The sequence below is a fragment of the Anolis carolinensis genome, chromosome 3 (genome assembly GCF_035594765.1).
Source record: "Anolis carolinensis isolate JA03-04 chromosome 3, rAnoCar3.1.pri, whole genome shotgun sequence".
NCBI lineage: Eukaryota > Metazoa > Chordata > Lepidosauria > Squamata > Dactyloidae > Anolis > Anolis carolinensis.
In genome coordinates, this window is record NC_085843.1 from 43,958,295 (window position 1) to 43,984,662 (window position 26,368).

A 26,368-nucleotide genomic window follows, 5' to 3' on the forward strand; every position below is an offset into this window, starting at 1 on the left:
ATATGGGAAATTGTGTTGCTTCCTTTCCTCTGGACAACATACACATGAAGTCCCATCATCCATGGCAAGTGTGGTCCAGATGCATCGTTGGTTGGGTTCACTATACTCTGGATGTAGGTAAGGAACAATGCCTGTAAATCATGGTGAATTCTCCCCAAACCTCGTGTTCAGCTTCTGATCAATTCCTCTATTTGCTGTGTGCCATAGGGAAAGGTTAAGGTAGAGGCAGTGGGTGGGGTCATGCAAATTAAGGAACCCTGGGATGTCCATTCTGGAGGAAACACAGAACAGAAGTGTCTGGCCATGTCCATTGCCAGACATGAAGCAATTTCATCCACCAATATCCTTCATAGTTCAAAACATTTCACATTTCTCATCTGGCTATGGGGACATAGCCAGATTCCTCTGGTTATCCTCCCCCCCCCCCCCCACCCCAGGAGAGGCTTCAGAAGGTCTATTGTAGGTCTGGGGGAAGTGGGGGATGTTTAGGTGTTCTGGGTGTGGAAAAACGCAACCCCAGCCTCTGCGGCTTCCAAAAACAGACATATACATACATAGGATTAACATGTGCTTGCAAACCAGAATGTGTATGTTGACGAGTATCAAGCATACCTAAGTCTAAAAAGACAAAATACGTAGATTAAAATGCTGAAGGTCACACTGCAACTCTTAATTGACACATGAAGAGCAAAGAAATCAGAGTAGAAATCCAAACAGCAAATTTAGGCCACAAAATATAGGCCAAGTACTGCTGCTAAAGACCACTACTTGTTAATTATATTAGAAATAGTTAAGGTATCATAGAATCATAGAATAGTAGAGTTGGAAGAGACCTCATGGGCCATCCAGTCCAACCCCCTGCCAAGAAGCAGGAAATCGCATTCAAAGCACCCCCGACAGATGGCCATCCAGCCTCTGCTTAAAAGCCTCCAAGGAAGGAGCCTCCACCACAGCCCCGGGGAGAGAGTTCCACTGTCAAACAGCCCTCACAGTGAGGAAGTTCTTCCTGATGTTCAGGTGGAATCTCCTTTCCTGTAGTTTGAAGCCATTGTTCCGTGTCCTAGTCTGCAGGGCAGCAGAAAACAAGCTTGCTCCCTCCTCCCTATGACTTCCCTTCACGTATTTGTACATGGCTATCATGTCTCCTCTCAGCCTTCTCTTCTGCAGGCTAAACATGCCCAGCTCTTTAAGCCGCTCCTCATAGGGCTTGTTCTCCAGACCCTTAATCATTTTAGTCGCCCTCCTCTGGACGCTTTCCAGCTTGTCAACATCTCCCTTCATCTGCGGTGCCCAGAATTGGACGCAGTATTCCAGGTGTGGTCTGACCAAGGCAGACTAGAGGGGGGGGCATGACTTCCCTGGATCTAGACGTTATACCCCTATTGATGCAGGCCAGAATTCCGTTGGCTTTTTTAGCTGCTGCATCACATTGTTGGCTCATGTTTAACTTGTTGTCCACGAGGACTCCAAGGTCTTTTTCGCACACACTGCTGTCAAGCCCGGTGTCCCCCATTCTGTATCTTTGATTTCCATTTTTTCTGCCGAAATGAAGTATCTTGCATTTGTCCCTGTTGAACTTCATTTTGTTAGTTTCGGCCCATCTCTCTAGTCTGTCAAGATCGTTTTGAATTCTGCTCCTGTCTTCTGGAGTGTTAGCTATCCCTCCTAGTTTTGTGTCGTCTGCAAACTTGATGATCGTGCCTTCTAACCCTTCGTCTAAGTCGTTAATAAAGATGTTGAACAGAACCGGGCCCAGGACGGAACCCTGCGGCACTCCACTCGTGACTTCTTTCCATGATGAAGACGACGCATTGGTGAGCACCCTTTGGGTTCGTTCGCTTAGCCAATTACAGATCCACCTAACCGTAGTTTTGTCTAGCCCACATTTTACTAGTTTATTTGCCAGAAGGTCGTGGGGGACTTTGTCGAAGGCCTTACTGAAATCCAGGTAGGCTACATCCACAGCATTCCCTGTATCGACCCAACTCGTAACTCTATCGAAAAAAGAGATCAGATTAGTCTGGCATGACTTGTTTTTGGTAAATCCATGTTGACTATTAGCAATGACCGCATTTGTTTCTAAGTGTTCGCAGACCACTTCCTTGATGATCTTTTCCAGAATCTTGCCTGGTATCGATGTGAGGCTGACCGGACGGTAATTGTTTGGGTCGTTCTTTTTTCCCTTCTTGAAGATAGGGACCACATTCGCCCTCCTCCAATCTGCTGGGACTTCTTCCGTTCTCCAAGAACTCTCGAAGATAATTGCTAGTGGTTCTGAAATAACTTCCGCTAATTCCTTCAATACTCTTGGATGTAGCTGGTCTGGCCCTGGGGACTTGAATTCGTTTAGAGAGGCCAGGTGTTCCTGGACAGCTTGTTTCCCTATTTGGGGTTGGATTTCCCCCAATCCTTCATCCATTCCATGTTGCTGAGGTTGAAGATGGCTTTCTTTTTGTGAGAAGACCGAGGCAAAGAAGGCATTGAGCAGTTCTGCCTTTTCCCTGTCCCCTGTCGCCATCACCCCATCTTCTCCTTGCAGAGGCCCTATAGCCTCCTTTTTCTTCCTTTTTCTACCAACGTAAGCAAAAAAGCCTTTTTTGTTGTTTTTTATGTCCCTGGCAAGCCTGAGCTCATTTTGTGCTTTAGCCTTGCGAACCTTTTCCCTACAGGTGTTGGCTATATGTTTGAATTCTTCTTTGGTGATTTCTCCCCTTTTCCACTTCTTGTGCATGTCACTTTTGAGCTTTAGCTCAGTTAGAAGTTCTTTGGACATCCATTCTGGCTTCTTTGCACTTGTCTTATTTTTCTTCTTTGTTGGCACTGTTTGCATTTGCGCCTTGAGTATTTCACTTTTGAAAAACTCCCATCCATCCTTAACTCCCTTGTTTTTTAATATTGGCGTCCATGGAATGCCGCTCAGTAATTCCTTCATTTTTTGGAAGTCAGCTCTCTTAAAGTCGAGAATGCGTGTTTGACTTGTCTTAGTTTCAGCATTCCTTTGTATTGCAAACTGCAAGAGCACATGGTCACTTGCCCCTAAGGATCCAACCACTTCAACTGTGTTGATCAGGTCTTCCACATTTGTTAAGATTAGATCAAGAGTTGCTGATCCTCTTGTTGCCTCTTCTACCTTCTGGACCATAAAATTGTCTGCAAGGCAAGTGAGGAATTTGTTGGACTTTGTACTCTCGGCTGAGTTTGTTTTCCAGCAGATATCGGAATAATTGAAATCGCCCATGACTACTATATCTCTTCTTTGTGCCTGTTTGGTCAGCTGTTGACAGAAGGCTTCATCAAGTCCTTCATCCTGACTCGGAGGTCTGTAGTAGACACCCACGACAAGATATTTTTGAGTCCCGGTTCCCTTGATTCTTATCCAGATGCTTTCAAGCTGGTTTCCCGGATTACAGTCTTGCATTTCTTCTGCAACGTAACTGTTTTTGACATATAAAGCTACTCCCTCTCCTCTCCCTTTTGTTCTATTTCTGTGAAAGAGGTTATAGCCCTCAATGGCTACATTCCAGTGATGGGAGTCATCCCACCAGGTTTCAGTGATGCCTATGACATCGTATGTGTGGTGCTGTGCTAAGAGTTGGAGTTCGTCTTGCTTATTTCCCATGCTCTGAGCGTTGGTGTAAAGACATGTAAGCCCCTGTGACCTCCCCTTGAGCTGTTTATTTGGGATTATTGTGCTCTCCGTACTTGGTCCTTGCTGTGTTTGTGCAGCCCTCCGTTTAGCCTTTTGGCGGTTCCCTGTGGTCGTGGGTAATATAGTGTTCGCCAGGCTGTTGTTCCCCTCCCCCAGTGGATCTAGTTTAAAGTGCGCTTGATGAGATTTGTGAGTCTGTGTGCAAAAAGATGTTTTCCTGCTTGTGTGAGATGCACCCCATCACTTGCCAATAGGCCATCCTCCTGGAAGAGTAGACCATGGTCAAGGAAGCCAAAATGCTCCTCTTGGCACCATTTTCTGAGCCAGTTATTGACCTGTACTATTTTTCCGGCCCTTGTAGAGCCGTGCCCTACAACGGGGAGGAGGGATGAAAAGATCACATGTACATTATACAGTTTTAGCCTTGTTCCCAGAGCTTGAAAATCATTTGTGATCTTTTGAAAAGTATGCCTAGCGGTGTCATTGGTACCTACATGAATCAACATAAGGTGGGGAGGGTGATGGGGCTTTAGGAGCCTGCTGAGCCTCTGAGTGATATGGTGTATTTTTGCCCCCGGGAGGCAGCATGTTTCTCGAGCCATCCCATCCGGTCTGGAAATGATGGCTTCCGTTCCTCTAAGGAGGGAGTCACCTACTACCAAGACCTGTTTCCTTTGAGGATTGACAAGGGTCCCTTTTGTGTAAGACAGTGTGTATGTCCCCTGAAGAGTGTTCCTGTTGAAGTGAATCATGCAGGTGTAAAGTGTTGTCCTCCTCCTCAACATCCCCAGTGCATTCATCAATGACAATCCATTGAGATACATCCAAGAGCCCATTACTCTCCCAAGGATGTTCCTGTTGCTCCTGGTCTACGATTGGGGATGGAGCATTTGCATGATTACATAAGTGTGAATGTGGTGATGCACTGTCCCCGTCAGGGCTATCCCCTGCGCATTGATCAAGGGTGGCCCACTGAGTGGTATCTAAGAAACTGTGGTCCTCCACAAGATGTGTTTCCTGATTGTATGTTAATGGTGTTAGAATTTCAAATCTGTTGTGTAAATGCAGCTGAGCAGAGGAGTTCTGCGGAGGCTGCCTGGTCCTGTGTCTCCTTCTATGGGTGACCTCCTTCCAAGCCTGAGGGTTGTCTACCTTTGAGTTGATCTCCCCATAAGGTTCCTGATCATGGTCACGGTGGTGTTGGTGTGATGCAGGCTGCAGATCTACAGCAGCGTGTTGTGCAGTGTCCAAGAAGAGCTCGAGTGCCTGAATGTCCTTAAGGGTCTTAATACGGTGCTCATTACAACTTTTTCTTCTTCCTATGACATTTGGACACTTACTGTTTTGGATTAATGCCACTCCACACAAACCATTTTTGCTACATAGAAGTAACTCGCTTTATAGAACAGAGAAATATATTTTTGGATGCAACATCAAAGGTCTCTTTTGCTAAGGTCACACTTGTTTTGTAACCTACTGCAGATTTCAAATACTAACCTAATACATACATCTTGCCATTTTCAGAACTGTCAGCGTACATGCAGTTGGCACCAATTATCTCAAAGGTCATATGAACTGAGCCTTCAAAATCATTTGACTTTGACATTTTAGCAGGCAACATTTTTGCCAGGTACTAAGGGAATGTAGTGATCCAGTATAAGTAGTATGTTGAAAACAACAAGTATGTCTGTGGTAAAATAAATTTTCACTTCAGGTTTTGGCCTTTTATTCTATCTGAATAATTAATGCTATGATATTGCATGGTGCAGTAGTTGAGCAGTAGATTACAACTCTGGAGACATGGTTTGATTTCCCAGGCAGCCGTAAAAACCCACTGAGTGAGCTTGGGCAAATCACATATTCTCAGGGCATAAGTCAGAAATGACTTGAAATGATAGACAGGAACACCTTACAATGTAGGGATTTTAATTTTTGAAAGAAAAAAAATATTTTGAAACAGTGTATTAGTAATTTATTTTAAAACAAAACAAAAAACCTTTTTCCAGTAGCAGTTTCCTTATTCCTTCTGTGAACAAACGCAGCAGAAACATGCAGATAAATGAGCTCAAATCTTTTTGAAAAAATATCTATTTATTCAGTTAGTTTATCAAATATGGACCCAATCCAGATTTAAATATGTAACCACTTCACAAAGCTTTACTTCTCTATATCTATTCCATGAATAGATTGAGGAGCCCCTGGTGGTGTAGTGGGTTAAAGCCTTGTGACTTGAAGGTTGGGTTGCTGACGTGAAGGCTGCCAGGTTTGAATCCCACCTGGGGAGAATGCGGATGAGCTCCCTCTTTCAGCTTCAGCTCCATACGGGGACATGAGAGAAGCCTCCCACAAGGATGGTAAAAACATCAAAACATCCGTGCGTCCCCTGGGCAACGTCCTAGCAGACGGCCAATTCTCTCACACAAGTTTCTCAAGTCGCTCCTGACACGAAAAAAAATGAATAGATTTAGCGACAAGTATGAGTACTTGAGATTCACAAATATTCTGCTTTTCAACACATATTGTCTTGAATCATTATAAATCTTTTGAGCAACAAAGTGAACGTTTGTTTTAAAATCAAGGCTATTCTTTACATAACATTTGTTTACATTATTAACATCAGTTGGTTTAAATAAGTTCACTGGGACTTACTCCCAGCTCTGTGCACAGGACTGTGGCAAAAACACCTACTCCTCACTATTGAGATAAATATCACAAAACATTAACAACTTTTATCAAGATGACACTTTGCCAGCTGTAAGCTACAGCTGCACCCAGTACAGCAAAGATCACAGAGTCTTGTATTAGTATATATTAAAATACACAGTATTCATACTAAGTGCTGCACAGCAGAAAGAATAGGACTTTAAATCTGGTGTAAGTGATCATCAGACATGGAAAAAGTGACATCAGCTTTGCCTTCCTCTGCACTCCCAAAAAAGCTCATTACCTTTTTGGCATAATTCCATATTTTGTTCTTAAATTTTAGCAAACCCTGGCAAAAATAGTATGTGATCTATACATCCCAGAATCTCATACCCTAGCATGGCCAATGGTCATGGCAGCTGGGGCATTATAGAAGCTGTAGTCCAAAAGTGATTTCCTAATTTCCAAGTTTTAGAAATGAAAAATAGAACGCTTTAGTGGGCATCAGTATCTGAAAAAAGCCAATATATATCAAGTACTCTGAAGCAGATAGATATTCTCCTATAGTAACTACAAATATAAAACTTTTGTCTACATCTTTTATGGTATTTGAAAGAGCACACAGTTTGATTTTTTCAGCATGGAAAACATTCCTAAGATGGTACCTTTATGGCTCTCTCTCAATCTCTTTCTTTCATGCAGGCACAGATCTTTTAGTGAAGGAAGGAAGCACATTTCTGTTATGCTGCTTCTGCTTTTCCAAATAAAAATCCAATTAGACAGTATAACCAATATTTACATTACATCATTATAATTCATATGCCTACATTTCCTGCAATACAAAGCAAATATAAAACCCAAGACAAACACAGAAATACAACGTTGTATGCAGTTGTTCCTCTTTTCAAAGATGGAAGCATAACATCTGCTGTTTGGATTTCCAATATGTCAGGACAAGTCTTGTTTCTCAAGGTCAGAAGAAAAATCTGGCTAACTTTTGTTGCCCCTCTGTTGCTGCAAATGAAGTTGCAAGATCAAGTCTCTAATTTCTTCCCGCTTGCTTCGCACTAGTTGACGAGGGAACCATCGCTCCAAGCGCATTGGGAACTCAAAGTTAACAATAGGGTTCTGATGATTTAAAAGGGAGAGAAATGTTATAATATTATTCTGAGGACTAAAGTCAAATATCACTATCTCTTGGCAAAAATGTCAGATGTCCCTAATGTTAAAAAAAAAAGTTACCTGAAGAAGAAATACAGCCAACCCTCCACATTTGCGGGGGTTAGAGGCAAAGGATCACCATGAAAATGAAAAACCATGAAAAATTACTATTTTATTACCCAAGAGGCTGACTGTAGAATGGCATTGTCCTCTCTTGAAATATCTAAGTCAGGTCTGCACACCCTAGGCCCTCCAGGTGCTTTGGACTTCATCTCCCAGAATTCCTGACCACTGGATAAGCTTGCTGGAGCTTCTGGGAGTTGGGAGGCCCAATAACTAGGAGGGCCACAGGTTGTACAGACCTGCACTAACTCCTCCAGTATGACTGGAAAAGTTGACTAGAGAGTCACACAGGAGGATCCAGAAATTCCTAGAGAGGATTTTAATCAAATCCATGAATAATCAAATCCATAAAAATAAAAAAACAAAACGCAAAGGGGGAAGGACAACTGTATATATTCTCAACCGCCCTGAGTCCTTTCGGGGAAAGACGGCAGGTTATAAAGCATTATTATTATTATTATATAATCTAAAAACAGTAAACATTTCATTACTGTTATGAAAATGGCTGCTCAACGATGGATAGAAGTGTGATTGTTGCATCAGCAAGTGAATAACCCATTTGAAAGGCACTGGGATAGGACAGACCCATGCACTCAACATTATACTGGAAGACATTACAGATATGTGCTTGGTTAAAGTTTTTTTCCCTGGAATTATGAAACTACGAGCCTGAAGGACTTCAGCATAATCAAGACAAATTTCCAAGAAGACTAATTTGATTCAAACCAATAGAATCAGTTCTACCAAGCTGGTCAATCCTATATCTACTATATTAAAAACTAGAAAAATCAAGAGACAGATATAAGAATAGTGGGTTGCATCTATACTTCCCCACAGAAATAAGTGGAACATATCAAAACTGACTGGCCTTTTCAGTTATCAATTTCCCAGAAAAGTTTTTTAAAAAACAAACAATAAAATTCTTTGCACCTGGAAGAAAGTTTCTACATATTGCAGTAAATATACTCCACAGTCACTGTTATTATCCTGTTTAGGGACTCTTGGATAGAAAGACACCATCGTAGTTTTGCTGAACTCACGGCGTGTTTTGCATTTTGCTTCCCATTCTGCTTCTAGGTATCTGTAATAAAAGTGGTGGGGTGAATCCAAAGTTAGTTGTCATTATGTCCCATTTCAATCAATGTGAAAAGTTAGTAATGGCTGACTAAATTTCACACCAATAAAACCTAAATATGACTAGACTTACCTAAATCCAACGCACTCTTTGGATACTTGATAAATAATTTAAGAGTCATGTTTTTTTTAGATTTTTTTATTAGTTTTCTTAAAATACATCAATACCTTTCATACTCTTATATTTCACACTTAATTCATTGCATCAACTATATATGTATATATATCTTGTATGTTGTTTTATTCACTTTTATTCACCTCTGTGCCCCCCCAGCCACTTCCATTTGCATTCTCTTTCCAAAATACCATTTTTTCTTGTGAAGGTAATTTCCCATCTACTTCTTTTAAACCATTCTCAACTAATTTTCCCCAAACCTCATCAAAGTCATTTTCCTTCCGTACCCCTTTCCTAACAACCTACATATCAACTTATCGTTTATTGCTAATTTCCATAGTTCTTTATACCATTCTTCTATTTGTATGTTTATTTTACCTTTCCAGTTCCTTGCTATCAACAACCTTGCTGCAGTTAACATATTATTTATTGCATCCTTCTGTTTTTTTTTAAATTCTTGACATTATATAATGATAACAATGCAATACCTGCACTTTTTTCTATCTTCTTATCCATTATAACTTCTATTTCTCTAAATACCTTCCCCCAAAATACATTTACATATTTACATTGCCACTTATGTTCCCACCTCCTGGCAACCTCTCCAACAATTTTTGTGGCATTTTTATTGATGTTTGCTACCTTTACTGGTGTTAAATACCATTTCCAAACCAGTTTATAATTTTCTTTAACACGTATTGATAGGTTGGATAGTATCTTGCATGTTCAATTCTGTTTCATACAGCCTTGCTGTACAGATGTTTAGAACATACCTAGCCTTATTACACAAATATTTACGATCTGAAAACCCAAAAAATGCATGTGAAATTTTGCTTTTTAAATTGGGAGAAAAAATTGCCCATCTTGAATATTTAATGCTGATTAATGCAAGTAAAATGCAGGTGGGGAAGCTATGCAAGCTTCTTGGAGACAAATCTTATGTTTTTTGGCTCATGGGAGGGGGGAGCCTTCAGGGCCTAAGGAACACAAAGCATTGCGGGACTACAGGATTTTCACATGTTATGATGGAGCATCTCTTGTCCTATAAATTAATCTGACATAAACTGTGAAAATGCAGAATCAAATAAAATGCTACTCACTCTCTCAAGACCTGAACTGTATTCCGTGAAGAACTTGCCTTCAGAGAATCTAAGATGAGGATGCATGCCCTACATAAAAGGGAGGAAAAAAAAACTATTTTCAGTTTCCACTGCTCAGTAGTTCCATTCTTATTTGTTCTATTCCATTCTTATTTGTTCTATTCCAGGGGAAATTTTAGCTGAAATTTAAAATTGTTATTAAAAAATTAATAAAAGCTAACTCAGTTGTTGCTTTGTGCCTTCAGGTCGTTTTTGACTACTGGCGACCCTAAGATGAACCTCTTGCAGGGTTTTCATGGCAAGACTTGATCAAAGAGGGCTTCCTTTTGCCTTCTTCTGGGGTTGGGAGAACATGACTTGCCGGATTCACCCAGTGGTTTTTAATGACTGAGCAGGGATTTCATCCCTAGTCTCCCCCTAACTTAGTCCAACATTCAAACCACTACTCTGTTCTGGTTCTTTTTACAAACTACATTGTATTGAATTATTATTAAACATGCAAATGCTTACCGTTTACAAAGTTTCTTGATTTTGGAACTGCTTGAAGAGCTCTGAAAAACATTCACAAATCAGAAGAAGCAAATATAAGAATCATAAATAAGCTAAAGAATCCTTTATCTCTCTTATAGATGTTAGGCCAGGGCAGATGCTGCCTTTGGGAGAACTTACTGTTTTCTGGTTTGACATAGCATCAGGGAGACAAGTATTTTCCTCATCTGCAGCAAGACACTCCTGCCACCTATGGTTAGCAGCTTGCTAGTCTCTCTTTTATGTGTGTCAGAGACCACAAAGAAGAAATACTGTGTTCTATTAGCCAAATTTTTTTTAAAAAAACTACAGTAATACTGAAAAGCTTGCCTTTCTACACCCCCAGGTGCACTGCAGTTGTTTAATATGGCTGTGACATACTGTTATTATAGCAAGTAATTGCTTTCAGTCATCAATTTGTTTTTGCAATTATTTTCTCTATGTTATGACTCTTGGCCTGAACAAACAACAAAAACAGCTACTGCACCATTCATTAAATGCCCTAAATGACTTGGGGCCATGATATCAGAAAGATAACTCTTCCCACATGAGCCTGCAAGATCTTAGGAGGAGGCCCTATTGCATATCCCAATACTTGTGAAGTTAGATTGAGGGGTATATGTAACAAGGCTTTCTCTGTAGCATTGCCTCAAATATAGAACCCCCCCCCCCCCCACACACACACACACACACACACACTGGAAATTAAAGCAGACCTTTTAAACTTCTGGTAAGCAGGAAAAAAATGCTCTTCCACCTGACAATGTTTGTAATTGCTATTTCAACTATTTCAAAACTGGATTCTATAATTGCTGTGAAATTCCCTTTCACTGGAGATTAGATTGTTCTCCCTCTTCCATGTAAAGACCTTTCTTATTTAAACAGGCATCTGATGATTAATTGGTTGTGGGGAGTCCTCTTTATTCTACAGTACGACTCCTGTACCCACAAGAGATACATTGCAAGACCCACTGTGTTTATCTAAAACTGCAGATAATAGCAAACCCTTGGGCCAGATGCACACTGGACAACCTAGGAGGCCCACAAAGACTTATAGGTGGGGGTCTGGTTTTGAACATGGATAAGTGAAACCACTGAACTCTGAATCCATAGATAAAGGGTTTGTACTATTTTATATTTTAAAAAATCAACGGCGTTTTAATATGACAGCCTCATAAATTGCTTTTTGATTTTTTTACTCATCAGATTTTTATCTCTGGCTTGTTTTAACTATATTGTAAATCAATTATACTCCTGTGTTAGGAGAAATAAAGCAAACTATGATATTTTCCCATGCATGCAGCCTCTTCATTCCTCCTGTCAATTGTAAGAAGAATTTGGAATTTTTTTCCAGTCCTTCCAAACCAGGAAACCACAATTATATGTACATGTAATACCCCAGCTTATTCCAGTTTCCTGATACAGGCAAAACCAGGAAGGAAGGTTCATTAAATATGGTTTTATTGCTTATACCATAAAGAGAGTGAAGGAGCTACATGCACAAATAAAATGATTATACTTCAGCAAAATAAGAGAACCTTAATGTTTTCAAAGGCACTTACTTTGGATATACTGGAATCCAGTCCTGGAGATACAGTTGCTGGTTGAACGTCTGGAAGTTTAAAAAACCCCAATTTTATGGGTCGGACTTATACCCAAAATGTATGGCATGAGCAAAACTATACCTTCACCCTTTCTGTATATTTTAATAATAATAATCTAACCACAATAGTATTATAGTATAAAATTAATAGCTATAACATGTAAGCCAGGGGGAGCAAAAACCCAAAATACTGCTGCAGCACATAGCCTGAGAAATGCTGTTTAAAATATGAAGAAGTTCCAGTTACAATATCTTTTCGTAACCCTTATACAGATCTTGTTAAATAGGTCAGTAGTACAAGTTGCTTGTTCCAGCTATAGGACTGAGGAGAATGATGGTTTGAAGGCCCTCTAGTGAAGATTATGGCCATGGAAAGATCTGAATTGGACATTTCCTGATTGAATGCTCAGTCTCTCAGCTACTATATGTCTATTAATAATACTATTAATACTACTACTACTACTACTACCACCACCACTATTTACAGCCCATTTTCCCCAGGGACAAAAGTGGCTTTCAACATAAAAAGTATATGAACTTCATCTGCATTTGTGGTCATTGACAATGCCACTTGTGATTCAACAATTCATTGCTTTCTACTGATTTCAATGGATCTATTCTTATGTTGAATGTTTAAGGCAGGGGTCCCCAAACTTTTTAAACAGGGGGCCAGTTCACGGTCCCTCAGACTGTTGGAGGGCTGGACTATAGTTTTTAAAAGAAACAATGAACAAATTCCCATGCACACTGCACATATCTTATTTTGAAGTAAAAAAACAAAACAGGAACAAATAAAGCCTCAATGTTAATATTAATAATAATAATAATAATAATAAATCACACAGTCCTAACTTCTTGGGAAGTGTTCAACTTGTGAATTTGTGATACGAAATCCAGCATATATATCTCATTTGCTGTGTTATATATTGTGTCCTTCTGTCAATAATAATAATAATAATAATCATCATCATCATCATCATCAAGATGGTTGGAAGAGACCCCTTGAGCCATTTAATCCAATCCCCTCTGCACCAAAAGCACTAGAAAAGCACCCCTTAATAATTAATTAAATAATAATTAAAATACCATTATAAACAAGCAAAGCTTTGGAAGGCGCGCACCAGGCGAGGCAGGAGGTGGGAAAGGCACGCACCTTTCCCTCCTCCCTTGTGCCGCAAGCACCTTCCTTGGTGGAGGAGGAGAGAGCCGCCACCGCAAGGGCCAAATAAATGGCTTCGATGGGCCGCATGTGGCCCCTGGGCCTTAGTTTGGGGACCCCTGGTTTAAGGTATAATCATGAGCCATTAAACTTTTTTTTCCAGTGTACATGGGCTATAAAGAAACCAAAGAAACCAAAGGCTTACTGATGTGTATGAGATCTACACATTGTTTTTCAACCTCTGCCCCAAAAACCATATAACATTATCCAGCATATGTTCTTCTCCTTACCACTGGCTTGTAGGCTGCTGTTTATGCCTGGTTCCTCTTTATCACTCCAGGCATCATTGAAAACCAAGACACTTTCTGTTCTAACAGACTCAGTTTTAATGTCTGTCTGATGTGGAGCTTTCTGAAAGTTTGATTGCAGTGAACACTGGTCTGGAGAGTCTTCTATAACTTCTTCTAGCCAAGGGAAGCAAATGATTGCAATGTACCAATGTGACCTGGTAAGCAAAGGAAGAAAACTTCAGGATTGGCTATTCTAATAGGAATGAACAAGTGAATTAATGAAAGGACTATGAATGTGCTGTAATTTTCATTAAGGCACAGCAATCAAGATATTCATTTTGTAGGAAACAATCCTGAGTCCACTGCTCCCAGTTTTTTTCATTATCATCATGATACCTAATTACATGATATGCAATTACCTAATTAATTATAATCAAGAGAAACATCCACAGGCATACCTCAGCTAACAAAGTCTATGATAAAGAAGATACTTTTTTAAAAATCTGTTTATGCCTGTCTAGCCCTGCTTTTCCTTCTTACTGCCCTATCTAGCTCTAAGTAATTTAGTTGCATCAGCATTAGGGGACATGAAAGAAGCCTCCCACAAGGATGGTAAAACATCAAACATCCGGGCGTCCCCTGGGCAACGTCCTTGCAGATGGTCAATTCTCTCACACCAGAAGCGACTTGCAGTTTCTCAAGTCGCTCCTGACACGGAAAGAAAATTAGCATTAGGAAGATGGTGAAGGAGAGCTTGAGAAACAGACTTCTGATATTAGGTTATAGCAAATTGTCTGCAGTAAACAATGCAATACATCTTGAAGTGGGAAAGAATAGTGTTTTACTCTATCTGATCCTACTGTAACTCCGTATACCTGCCTACAACAGGCAAGGTAAGAAGTAGTTGCTGCCCCCAGAATCCCTTACTAAGCATGCATGAACAGAGAGGAAAAGGAGAAAGCAGATAGTTCTGTTTCAACAGCTACCTTCAATAAGTTTTTTTTCGAAAAGCTATCTAAGGTTGGTCACCAAAATGGAAATAAGAAAAAAAAGCAAAGGCCGATAAAAGAAGGAAATCATCCTGGGATGCACTTTGTAAAGAACTTCCAAATTGTCTCAAAAAAATTCTAAAGTTTTTGTTTACTTATGCAAAGTTTCCGTGATCTATTTTTTAAAAGAAATTCACATGTGCATATGATTGATTTGGGGTCAAAGGTTTGCTGAATTATGGGGCTTTTTTTGGTCTTCAAATAAATTTTATTTTGTTTTTTAAAAAAGAGAAAAATATTTTTAACTCAAATGAACAGTAAAAAGGAAAAAAGAAGGGGGAGATGGGAAACAAGAGAAGGCATACTATATAAGTTACAGAGCCATGTTAGTTAAAACAGTTTTAGGCATAAGTCACATAAGCGAAAATATGGAGGAGGAGCGGTATGATTATACATATTCTTTACTATAAGAAAAGCATAACAGAGAAAAAATATTGAACTGCTTTTTTCATGTGGTATAGGAACTTATTCCTATTATTTCCATGTTATTTTTGTCTCTGGTACTAATACAGTTTCTTTCTGTTAAAGAAACTATATTCAGAAACATATGTACTTCATCACTGAGGTACACCTGTAATTTTATTCTTCCTTAGTACAAATTACAAAGACAGAGGTCTCAATGAAGCAAACTTACTCTTCATTCACAGGTACAAAGATGTAGTCTTTACTAAAAATGTTTACATAGCGTGTCCACCTTTTTACTCCTCTGTGTCTTCGTTGTGCTATTCTGTATGGATATAAAACAATGGTTACACGATACTTGTCAGAGACTGAATGAAATATGTTTATTTTTCTGCCCACATCCATCATAGGGGATCTAAACTGTTTTATATAATCCTTAACTGGCAAGATAAGTAAATTCAGCTTTTTGGACAAGCTGTTCAACTTTTCAGAACAGCAGAGCTTATCATTTGAATCATTCCTATGTCTGTCCCCAGAACTGGGAGATGTGTTAGTAAGTCAGATCTGATTGAAAGAAACATTAATTTGTGTTACCTAAATATAGGACTGTCTTCAAAAGAAACAAAGACACAAATGCTGAACTGGGAGAACTCCCTATATATTACTGGGGAAGAATGTCACCCTTTTCCCTGCCAACCCCTCCAAGCTATGCTCTAGAGCAGGGGTCCCCAAACTAAGGCCCGGGGGCCGGATGCGGCCCTCCAAGGTCATTTACCTGGCCCCTGCTCTCAGTTTTAGACTTAGGCTCATCCAAAATCTAAAATGACTTGAAGGCACACAACAACAACACCAACAACAATCCTACTTAACTTGACTATCTCACTGGCCAGAAGCAGGCCCACACTTCCCATTGAAATCCTGATAGGTTTACTGTATGTTGGTTAAAATTGTTTTTATTTTTAAATATTGTATTGTTCTTTCATTTACTAATATTGTGCTATGGTAATAATGGAATATATTGTGTATACATATAATATTGATACTAATATTATAATGTCATACAATATAATACTAATAATAGTGCAACATAATAATATTAATTATACATTATATATTAAATGTAATATCACTAATAATATTACGGTATAGTCGTATAATACAATATAGTAATATGTAATGCTAATATTGTGCTATTCTAGTAATATAATATATTGTATGTACATATAATATTGATACTAATATTATAATGCCATACAATATAATACTTATAATAATGCAACATAATAATATTAATTATGCATTATATATTAAATGTAATATTACTAATAATATTACAGTATAGTGGTATAATACAATATAGTAATATATAATGCTAATATTGTGCTATAACACTAATATAATACATGGTATGTACATACAACTTGTAAGCCGCTCTTGAGTCCCCTTCGGGGCAAGATAGGGTGGGGTATAAATGTAGTAAATAAATAAATAAATAATTGTTGTTTGGGGGGAGGTTTGCACCACAAATAAGACATGTGCAGTGTGCATAGGAATTTGTTGGTAATTTTTTTTCAAATGATAATTCGGCCCCTCAACCGTCTCAGGGACTATGAACCGGCCCTCTACTTTAAAAGTTTGAGGACCCCTGCTCTAGAGCAAGGGTATCAAACTCATTTTCATCGAAGGTCACATCAGCTTTATGGTTGCCTTCAAACGGCCTTTGAATCCATGGATGAAAAATACAGAGGGTCAACTATAATTTTTTTTAACATAGTGGTCGTGATCTTTAGTTTTTACCCAATTTGGGTCCCCATATGTCATGGAACGACATCTGCCATGTGGACTGGGGTGGGGATAATGGGAATTGTAACCCAACAATACTTGTAGCTCTGAGGTTAAGGAAAGGTCAAAGGACATGTGAACGTCAGACATCATAGCCACAAGGCTTGTATCTAAATCCAAACCCCACTATCCGGACTAAACAGAACAAATTGCAGACTTCCAGACGTTAATGTATCACAACATCAGATCTAATCATGATGTCTAGTGATGAAGTTGTAGTAAAGCATCTGGAGGGTCACATAAAATGACATGGTGGGCCGTATTTGGCCTGTGGGCCTTGAATCTGACATGTGGTGTAGAACATCAGATGATGCATGATTATTTTGTGGTGGGCTCACTTTCAGTTAAAATACATAAATGTATTAATGCATTTATATCAATTTCCAATTTATATGTACAGTTGTGAAAACTGGACAGGGAAGGAACCTTACATGTAAAGAATCAACTCATTTGAAATGCAGTACTAGAGGAGAGTCATGTGGATACCATAGACTGCCAAAATTACCAAAAAATGACTCCTAGCTAAAATAAAGCCCAAACTCTCGCTAGAAGCTGAAATGACTGAAAGGAGACTATCATATTTCAGTTTCATCACAAAATGACATGATTTGTGGAAAAGACAACAATGTTTGGTAAAGTGAAAAAGAGGAAAAAGAGGGATAACACATTAGAGTTGGATTGATCCAGTCAAAGGAAGTCAAGGTCCTGACTTTACAAGACCTGAGCAGGGCAACTGATGACTGAGACTCTTGGATAGCTCTTATCCAAAATATACCATAAGTTAAAGTTGCCTCAACAGCAAACAAACAACAAAGAACAATTTAAATACAACTTACGAAAGACTTGGATTTTCCTCTGAGTTTTTCTCTGTCCTGGTCAGGCACTTATAGAAGAAACTGCTAAATATATGTGAGCGGTCAGCAAGTTCTTTGGGGGCCTTTTCCAATAATAGATACCTAACAAAACAATAAAAGATGGACAGGTTTCTTACACTGAAACCTTTTCTAAACCAGTTTATTTCATAAACTCATAACTGTACTGATACCACAGATTCTTCAGACTATATTACTAGACACTATTTTAAAAGAACATTTTTCTCATAAAGGAAATAAAATCAGTCTCAATGCTAAAACTTCATTTAGCCCCAGTGTCTATTGTCCTGGCATTCAGTGGTAAAAGACTGCCTTGACATTAAGTGGACAACACTTGAGAATGAAATGAATGTATCATATTACTTACCGAAGGTAAAAGTCAATGATCACATCATTCAGGTATTCTCCATATTCTAAACATTCCAAATCCTCTCTTGTGACACCTAGTCCCCCTTTGGCAGGTGGAGGGGGATAAATGATCAAGCTGGAAGACAAAAATGACAATAAACATGGTGGAATTCCAAGGCTTAAGAGAATCAAAAGGAAAATATGGATCTGCTCCTACTGATGTTTGTGGGCACAATCTAAACCGTTTTCTGTAGTGATGAGGTGAGTGTGATCTGGGAAAGGAATAATCGTCTATAGTTCTGCTGTTATGGATAGATCACCAACCAGTGTTTAGTATTTGCTGGGACTCAGACTCTTTCCAGGATGGGAGACACATTGAGATGGTCTCCACAGGAGACTTGTGGATCCTAATGGGTTCTTGATAGCTCTTGGGGAGCTTACTGCTGTGCTGACATGTGATTCTGTCTCAGTCTTAGGCTGCTATCACACTAGAGGTGAAAGGGTAGGCAAAGAGTATGCATCCTATGTGAAATCCTGTGGCTGCCTCCTGCAAAATTCAGGGGCTTGTAGCTGGTGGTGGTGGTGGTGGGGGATTAAAATGCTCAGCCAGAGAGATCCTGGGTCTTTCTAAACTACAAGCCCCAGATTTCTGCAGGAGACACCAACAGGATTTCAGATGGGATGCATACTCTTTATCCACTCTGTCAACTCTAATGTGATAGCCAACTTCTGGAATGAGGAAGCAGCCAGGATGACTGACATAATCACATGTTTTATTGGAAGAGGAGCCAAGACGATTCCTGGTTTTCCAGGACCTGGTAATGATGAAACAAGTGAGAAGGCCATTAAGCAATGTTGGCAGAAAACTTGGGAGTAGGTCTAATGAAGCACCAGTCAGAATATCTGGCAGGAAAACAGGAAAGCACCTTCTAAATAGCTGCCCCGTCTTTGACACTCCTCTTTCAGAAAGGTTAGACTGGCATCTTCCTTCTTCTATTTCTGCAAACAGGTGAAGCCCTTTCTGCTTTAACAGGCCTTTAAAGACTGATTGTTTAGGTGAGTGGGTCTTATGCAATGGGCTAGATTATGCAATTGTTATTTTTGTTGTGCTACGGCGTTCATTTAGTTTTAATTTTGAATTTGTATATAGTTTACTCGTTTTTAATTATTTTTAAAATCCGTTGTAGCATTCATATTGCCTTTTGAGCACAAGTACCATGATAATTTAGAGCAATTAATTAAGTTGTCCTTCAACTTCTGGATATTTCAATATCATGTAAGTAACAAAACATACTTTTTTACAGGACCATTTTCCTTCAGTTCCTTCCATTTGTTCATTTTTGTCGAAGAAATAGAAAAGGAATATAGTCCACTACTTTGCTTCTGCAGTAGAGTGTAATTGGGTTTGGCAGGGATAGCCTTTGGTTCCTGCTAGAAAGAAAGAAACCAACCATATGTTCAACCATTAACTGTATAAGAGAATGCAAGTAGGACCACCAAAACTGTAATGCTGACTGCAAGAAACAGCTCGTGATAGTTTATTTAAAAAAAAAAATCAGTAAGAGATTTCTTGTCTTTCACAAAATCTGTAATTTGTACTGCAAGATTCATGATAAAATAACCTCTATCACTTGCCTACTTTTCAACCCTTATTTTAAATTGCTTGTGCGTGTCTTCTGCCTATAACCCCTATCTGTCAATCATGCCAAGTCAAAATATAAATATCTTCAGAAGAAAGATAGCTTCTCATCTAGACATTTCTAACATTGACATTCAGCAGCCTGAAACAATATCCTACTGTTATTGAGGTATTTTACCAAATAACCTGATGGATTCCCATTTTGTAAACATTTGATCATGATTTATATATATATATAAAACAAAAAATACAGTTTATTGCCTTTACATGTCACCTCCCCTTGGAAATGGCTTATAAATGTTGATGCCTCAACCAGCCATGCAATGTAGAGGGTTATCATCAATTTTATAGAAACTGAAATGGAGTTGAGTAATTGCCAACAATGCTCAGGCCCCAGAGAATTGGTACCATTAAAAACCTGCCCTAGCCTTTAAGAGACATGTCTGGAGAAAAAGCAATCCAAAGGTAGAAATGAGAACATATCTAGGAATTCCTAACACCTGGTATTATATTGAACCTTAACTTGGATTTCTCGTTGACTGGAATACACCATTAAAGTGCTAAACAAATTCTTAGAATTGTCAAAATACTATTGTTATCTCATCTATATTTACTATACATTCTGCATAACACGTTTTAACAAGAGACGACTGAAATTCTGCTGATGTGCTCAAAATTCTTAGTTTGTTCCTGCAGTCACCAATGAAGGTCCACAATAATGAAAACTCTATGCCTTATACCTCCTCATTCAAAAAACAAGAGCTGGGTTGCAATAAGAAAGTAAAACATAAACATCATAATGTTGGATCAGACCAAAGACTAGCCTAGCAGTTAAGTAATTGCATATGGCAAGACAGAGACAGCACCTCTGTTCAAGTTCCTCAGAAAATGGTGTACCACTGAAACAAGTGGTACTGGAAGAAGTACATAGCAGTCATGACAAGTAACCACCTCCATCCTCCAGAAATTTATTCAATACTGTTTTAAAGCTGTTTAAGTTGGACATTAGGAAGAACTTCCTCGCTGTAAGAGCTGTTCAGCAGTGGTACTCTTTGCCTTGGAGTGTGAAGGAAGCTCCTTCCTTGGAGGCTTTTAAACAGAGGTGGCCATCTGTCAGGGTTACTTTAATTGTGCTTTTCCTGCATGTTCATGTGGTCTCTTCCAACTCTATTATTCTATGATTATCACTACTACTTCTGGTGGCAAAATCAACACTTTAACTATGCATTGTGTGGAGAAATACCTCCTTCTATCTGCCCTGAATCTTCCAATGTTCAGATTCAATAGATAGCATTAATTTCTACTATTACACACACTAAGCCTCATTTCACACACCTATGTCATATCTTCCCCTACTTCAGTTTTATTTTAAGTTCCTTTTCTATTATGCCCAGTATCAAATCTGAGTTTCTTGTGTCAGTTGTACATATCCACCACAACTCCAAGGTTTCTTTCCTACTTAGACACTGACATCTTAGTATTAATGTCTATAAAGCTAGATTTTTTTTTGCCCCAATATGCATAACTTTATACTTGTTTACACTAAATCCGATTTGCAATACACCTATTGTCATGATTTGGAGAAAAGCTTTAGATAAACTGTACTTTGCTTTTGTATAATATATAAAAAATTAATTATTCAGAGTCATCAGCAAACTGGCTAACACATTACTAACCCCTTAATTCAAAATAATTTATAATCAGGGATTAGATCTATAATATCCAAGTTGTAAACACACTAAGGCTAGTGAGAACTTCATATACTACCTAATTTTTAAACAGAGGAAAAATTATGTCCTGAAAAACTTCTTAATCTGTAATGTGCCTCAAGACGTTTGTTCCAATTCATTAAACAAAGCTATATTTCTAAAATAGTTGTAAAGATTCCAAGCTGTAAACATTAAAGCTGTTAAAAATGCTCTCACTGGCAAAACGGCGTTTTCATGTAAATTTTTCACAATTATTCTTAACTGAAATGTTTCAGTCGAGATTAATTAATTTACCTGTGATGGCTGCTCTGTCAGAATGGATGCATTATCCTTTTGTAACTGCATATGATATGACTGATAGCAATAATTCATGAAGGAGTTTTCTTCCCATGAAATTTCTTTTACGGCTTGCTCCCAAAGTAAGGATTCAGTGAGCTCTGGGGATATGTTTTTCTTGCTCACTTCCACAATTATTTTGTTCAGCATGACAAGCTCTTTGTCTGTAAGTGGCTCAGGCATTAAAATAAAAATGAACTCAGTGCTTTTAGCTGTAAGAAGAATAAACAATGTTTCAGGGGGGGAAACAGTATGCTAGAATGTTACTCTGGGTTTTATGCAGATACTATATAAAGAAATTATAAAAAAATATTAAAATGTTTAAAAGATTTCAAATTTATCTGATACAAAACCTCCCACAGCAAATGCATTATAAGATATACAAAGGTTTGTTCTCTTTAGCATAGACAATTGTTTTATTATCCTATATATCCATTTAACAAGTTTAGAAAGTCAAAATGAATCCCCAAAACCTGAACTGGCTTAACCATGGGTCACTGCACTTTAACTTTTATTTTTTTTATTTTTTTAAAAAGGAACCATCCCCATTTGTGAGTACAGTGATGAAAGCAAGAAAACTTAAAAGAAGTGCAAACTACTCTCTCTGCTGCAGAGAGAATAGTTTGGCCTTTAAAAATGCCTTGGTTGAGAAATGGTGGCGATAACTAGGGGTGGCTCACCTCCTGAGGCAGCTTAGGTGCTTTTCCCTCTCCATAAATGACTTATCCATGGTCATCTCAAAATCCATATATTTGGCCTCCAAACCTGTCCTCAATTTATAAATGAGGTCAATTTATACATTATACAGCTAAATCTAAATGCCGTTAATATATAACTACACATTTCTAAGAAAGCCTAAATACATTTTAATTATAACTATAGCAAACACACACCTTGCTTGTTTATGGTGGAAGTTTCTCTTTCGTTTTCAATCTGTTCAATATAATCCGATGACAGCCAAAGGAAAAGAACAGCCCCACTCCCCAGATCACTGTTCATCCACAGTCCAAACCTTCTTAAATGCAGTAAATCAAGAGACAGTTCCATTTTCTCGCCAGGGTCCACTGTGAGGAAGAAAATTTTAAATCAACACCAACATAAAAGATTGAATTGAAACATTACAATTTTTTAAAATAATAACTCTAGGTAGCATCTCATTCCCAGATTATTTGGTTGGCGGGATTAGGGAAAAATGAGGAGGATCTTTCCATTGGCAGAGAGAAATTCCTCCACCAAGGGAGTTATATATCGGTCTTTGATATACTTATGAAAAGGTCTATAAGTGTAGATCTACTGCAAATATACCTCAAAATGTGACATTCAGGAGGAAGATTGGAAGAAACCTTGGACTTCTTAGGTTCAAAATCCCATCCCACCCACACACTCACTTTCCTCCTAGTGGCCATTACGCAAACTGAAGTACAGTAGAGTCTCACTTATCCAACATAAATGGGCCGACAGAATATGTTGGATAATAAGGAGAGATTAAGGAGAAGCCTATTAAACACCAAATTAGGTTATGATTTTACAAATTAAGCACTAAAACATCATGTTATACAAAAAATTTGACAGAAAAAAATAGTTCAATGTGGAGTAATGCTACATAGTAATTACTGTATTTACGAATTTAGCACCAAAATATCACGATGTATTGAACACACTGACTACAAAAATGCATTGGATAATCCAGAACGTTGGATAAGCGAATGTTGGATAAGTGAGACTCTACCATATAAGATAGCAGCCAAAGTATTCTTTAGCCAGGGAAGGCTAAATTGATTGCATGGATTTTTAATCTATGACTATTTCTGTATTTTATTTTTGTCAATTTTATATGTCTGGCTTTAAGTACCGTGTTTCCCCGAAAATAAGACCTCCCCAAAGAATAAGACCTAGCAGGGTTTTGGGGGGATTGCCAAATATAAGGCCTCCCCTGAAAGTAAGACCTAGCAACTAAGGCTGCAGCAGAGTTCCATTGGGAAGCATGGCTGCCGGGCAGAACCAGCACTCATACACACACCGGAGGGAGGGAGGGAGGGAGGGAGGGAGGGAGGGAGGGAAAGTGCTTGCTTTCTGTGCCTCCCTCCCTGCCTTGCCTTTCTTTGCCTGTCCCCCAGCCGAGGCTTGAAAAACCTTCCGTGGCTGCTACTGCACTGCCGTTTCTTCCTTCCTTCCGTCTCCCTCCTGGCCATGCTGCCTTGCTTCCCAGAGGCTTCTGATTGGCTCCTGGAGCCAGGGCAAGGGAGGGTGGGAGGGAGGGAAGGAAGAGGGCTTTCGTCCTGCTGCTTTCGCTCCTTAAAGGTACAGGACGCATTGGGATTCTCCTCTCATCTTCCTATCCTATGCCATGAAACTGATTATTTTATACTATTATTCTATTGCCATATTATTATCATCATATTCTGTTACTATTATTATATCCCATTATTATATTATCCTATTAATATATTTTAAATCATTATATTATATTTTTCTATTATTATTATTATATCATTATATTATTATTCTATTATTATTCTATTATATTTTCATATTATTATATTATTATTCTGTTATTATTAAATTCCATTTTATATTACCCTATTAATATATTTTATATCATTATATTCTATACTATTATTCTATTATATTATCATATTATTATTTTATTATTATTAGCATATTCTGTTATTATTATTATATCCCATTTTATATTATCCTATTAATATATTTTATATCATTCTATTCCATTCTATTATTCTATTATATTATCCTATTATTATTATATTATTATGCTATTCTGTTATTATATCCCATTATTATATTATCCTATTAATACCATATTATTATCATTTTCTGTTATTATTATATCCTATATTATATTATCTCATTAATATATTGTATATCATTATATTATTATTATATTATCATATTATTATTATAGTATATTATATTATTCATCATTCATGACTACATTGAAACTAGAATAGAGAGAAATCAGCATGGAAACCTTGTGAAACCTAAACTGCAAGAGGTACCATAGATTGTTGCACATGTAAATAATGGTAGTAACAAGAAATTCTTGATAGGATTCATAGTTTGTTATGCTGGTTTGTGATGACAACTACTTTACAGTATATAATAAATGTTCATTTTGTTGTTCAACAATAAATGTGAGCTCTTCTTCATGGAAAAATAAGACATCCCCTGAAAATAAGACCTAGTGCATCTTTGGGAGCAAAAATTAATACAAGACCCTGTCTTATTTTCGGGGAAACAGGGTATGTTATTGTATTTTTAATATTGATATACTGTATTTTATATGTGGTGTGGCACCATATGTGCTATTTGTAAGCCACCCCAAGTCCCTATGGGAGATTGTGGTGGGGTATAAATAAAAGCTTATTATTATTATTATTATTATTATTATTATTATTATTATTATTATTTATAGTGTATAGCTGACAAAAGGAATCCCCTAATCCTTGAAATCCATGAAAGAGAAACAATAACAAATAAAGCACTTCTGGGGTGGGGAGATATTCCATGACTGTATGACCCAGTAGGGCTTTGAAAATGCCAGATTATTACTTCATTTACCAAACTCAAACTTTGAACTACTCATAAACAAGTTTAAGATTGTAAATGGAAATTAATCACAACTGTCATATTTGAAATATATAGTCTTCTCAACTTGAATACTAAATATCTCAAATAGCATTTCTTTCAAAAAATCAATTAGCCTATTAAGTCAAATTTAATGAGTAGTATTTTACAACTGGTGCTTCTTTATACCATTTATTAAGTGCATACATACATACATTTACACCAGGTCAGGCTACTGCTTTATTTAGTCTAGCACTGACTGCTTTGGCTTGCCAGAATCTTAGGCAAAGAGTTTCTGCTGACTGGTTCATACAACTTGAACTAGAGATACTCAATATTGAACCAGGCAGCTTTTGTAGGTGAAGCATATAATCTATCACTATTTCTGCTATAACAGTATTCTACTCTGTTTAGACTACAGTTACTATAGTTTTACTGATAATGCTGGGTAAGGCTATTGCAACTTCTAGGCTAAAGGTCCAAAAATTCCAATTCCAGCTGTAGAAATAGTTTGGATTAAGTATTCTAATTTTATGGCTCAAAACACCTTCAAGAGCATCCTTTGATTTAATACCAACAGCTTACATTAAAACATCAAATACGAATTTTTTTGTGAAAACCTATTTGAAGCAGCCCTTTTTAAGATGCTGTCAATCAGTAAATTTTCTTACCTTCAAATGGGATCTTGCCATATGTAGGTGTAAACTTGAAAGTAAAAAAAACAGAACATAAAATTAATATTGTGAAAAGAACTATTGCATTTCATAGTTGACCTCACAAAAATGAGATTTTGTTAGAAATGCTAAAATCTGACTTTTCAACATTAGTAATTGCCTATGAATTCGTAGTACAGTCACCTCAAAGTCTTTTCTATAATGACCATGCATATCTGGTCAATTTATTTCAAAATCAATTATTAGGATCCAGCACTAAACACCTGTATTCCTGACCCCAGCTTAACAAAGTGACAACTATTTTGTGACTAACAGAACTTTCAGTTTATGATTGTATTACATGCAACTAATCATACTTTTATATCATCGTTGTAGTAATCTTGCACTTGTTAGATATACCTAGCTCT

The 26,368-nt window shown here is 37.9% G+C and overlaps 1 protein-coding gene across 7 annotated transcripts in view; it reads right to left on the bottom strand.

The window, feature by feature from the left end:
• Positions 1 to 5,554: 5,554 nt before the first annotated feature.
• Positions 5,555 to 26,368, bottom strand: part of senp7 (SUMO specific peptidase 7) — a 48,959-nt gene continuing 28,145 nt past the window's right edge. For 6 of the 7 annotated variants that reach the window (XM_062974816.1, XM_062974821.1, XM_062974819.1 and 3 more), the window contains 13 exons: positions 25,959 to 25,992; positions 22,596 to 22,766; positions 21,661 to 21,914; positions 19,313 to 19,449; positions 18,038 to 18,154; positions 17,635 to 17,754; positions 15,189 to 15,281; positions 13,506 to 13,720; positions 12,016 to 12,065; positions 10,436 to 10,476; positions 9,926 to 9,994; positions 8,507 to 8,657; positions 5,555 to 7,420 (listed from right to left, as the gene is read on the bottom strand). In XM_062974816.1, the coding sequence (XP_062830886.1) occupies positions 7,283 to 7,420; positions 8,507 to 8,657; positions 9,926 to 9,994; positions 10,436 to 10,476; positions 12,016 to 12,065; positions 13,506 to 13,720; positions 15,189 to 15,281; positions 17,635 to 17,754; positions 18,038 to 18,154; positions 19,313 to 19,449; positions 21,661 to 21,914; positions 22,596 to 22,766; positions 25,959 to 25,992 (1,590 nt within the window). In that variant the 3' untranslated portion in view covers positions 5,555 to 7,282. The remainder of the gene's footprint in view (positions 7,421 to 8,506; positions 8,658 to 9,925; positions 9,995 to 10,435; positions 10,477 to 12,015; positions 12,066 to 13,505; positions 13,721 to 15,188; positions 15,282 to 17,634; positions 17,755 to 18,037; positions 18,155 to 19,312; positions 19,450 to 21,660; positions 21,915 to 22,595; positions 22,767 to 25,958; positions 25,993 to 26,368) is intronic. The other variant, XM_062974818.1, reaches the window with a different exon arrangement.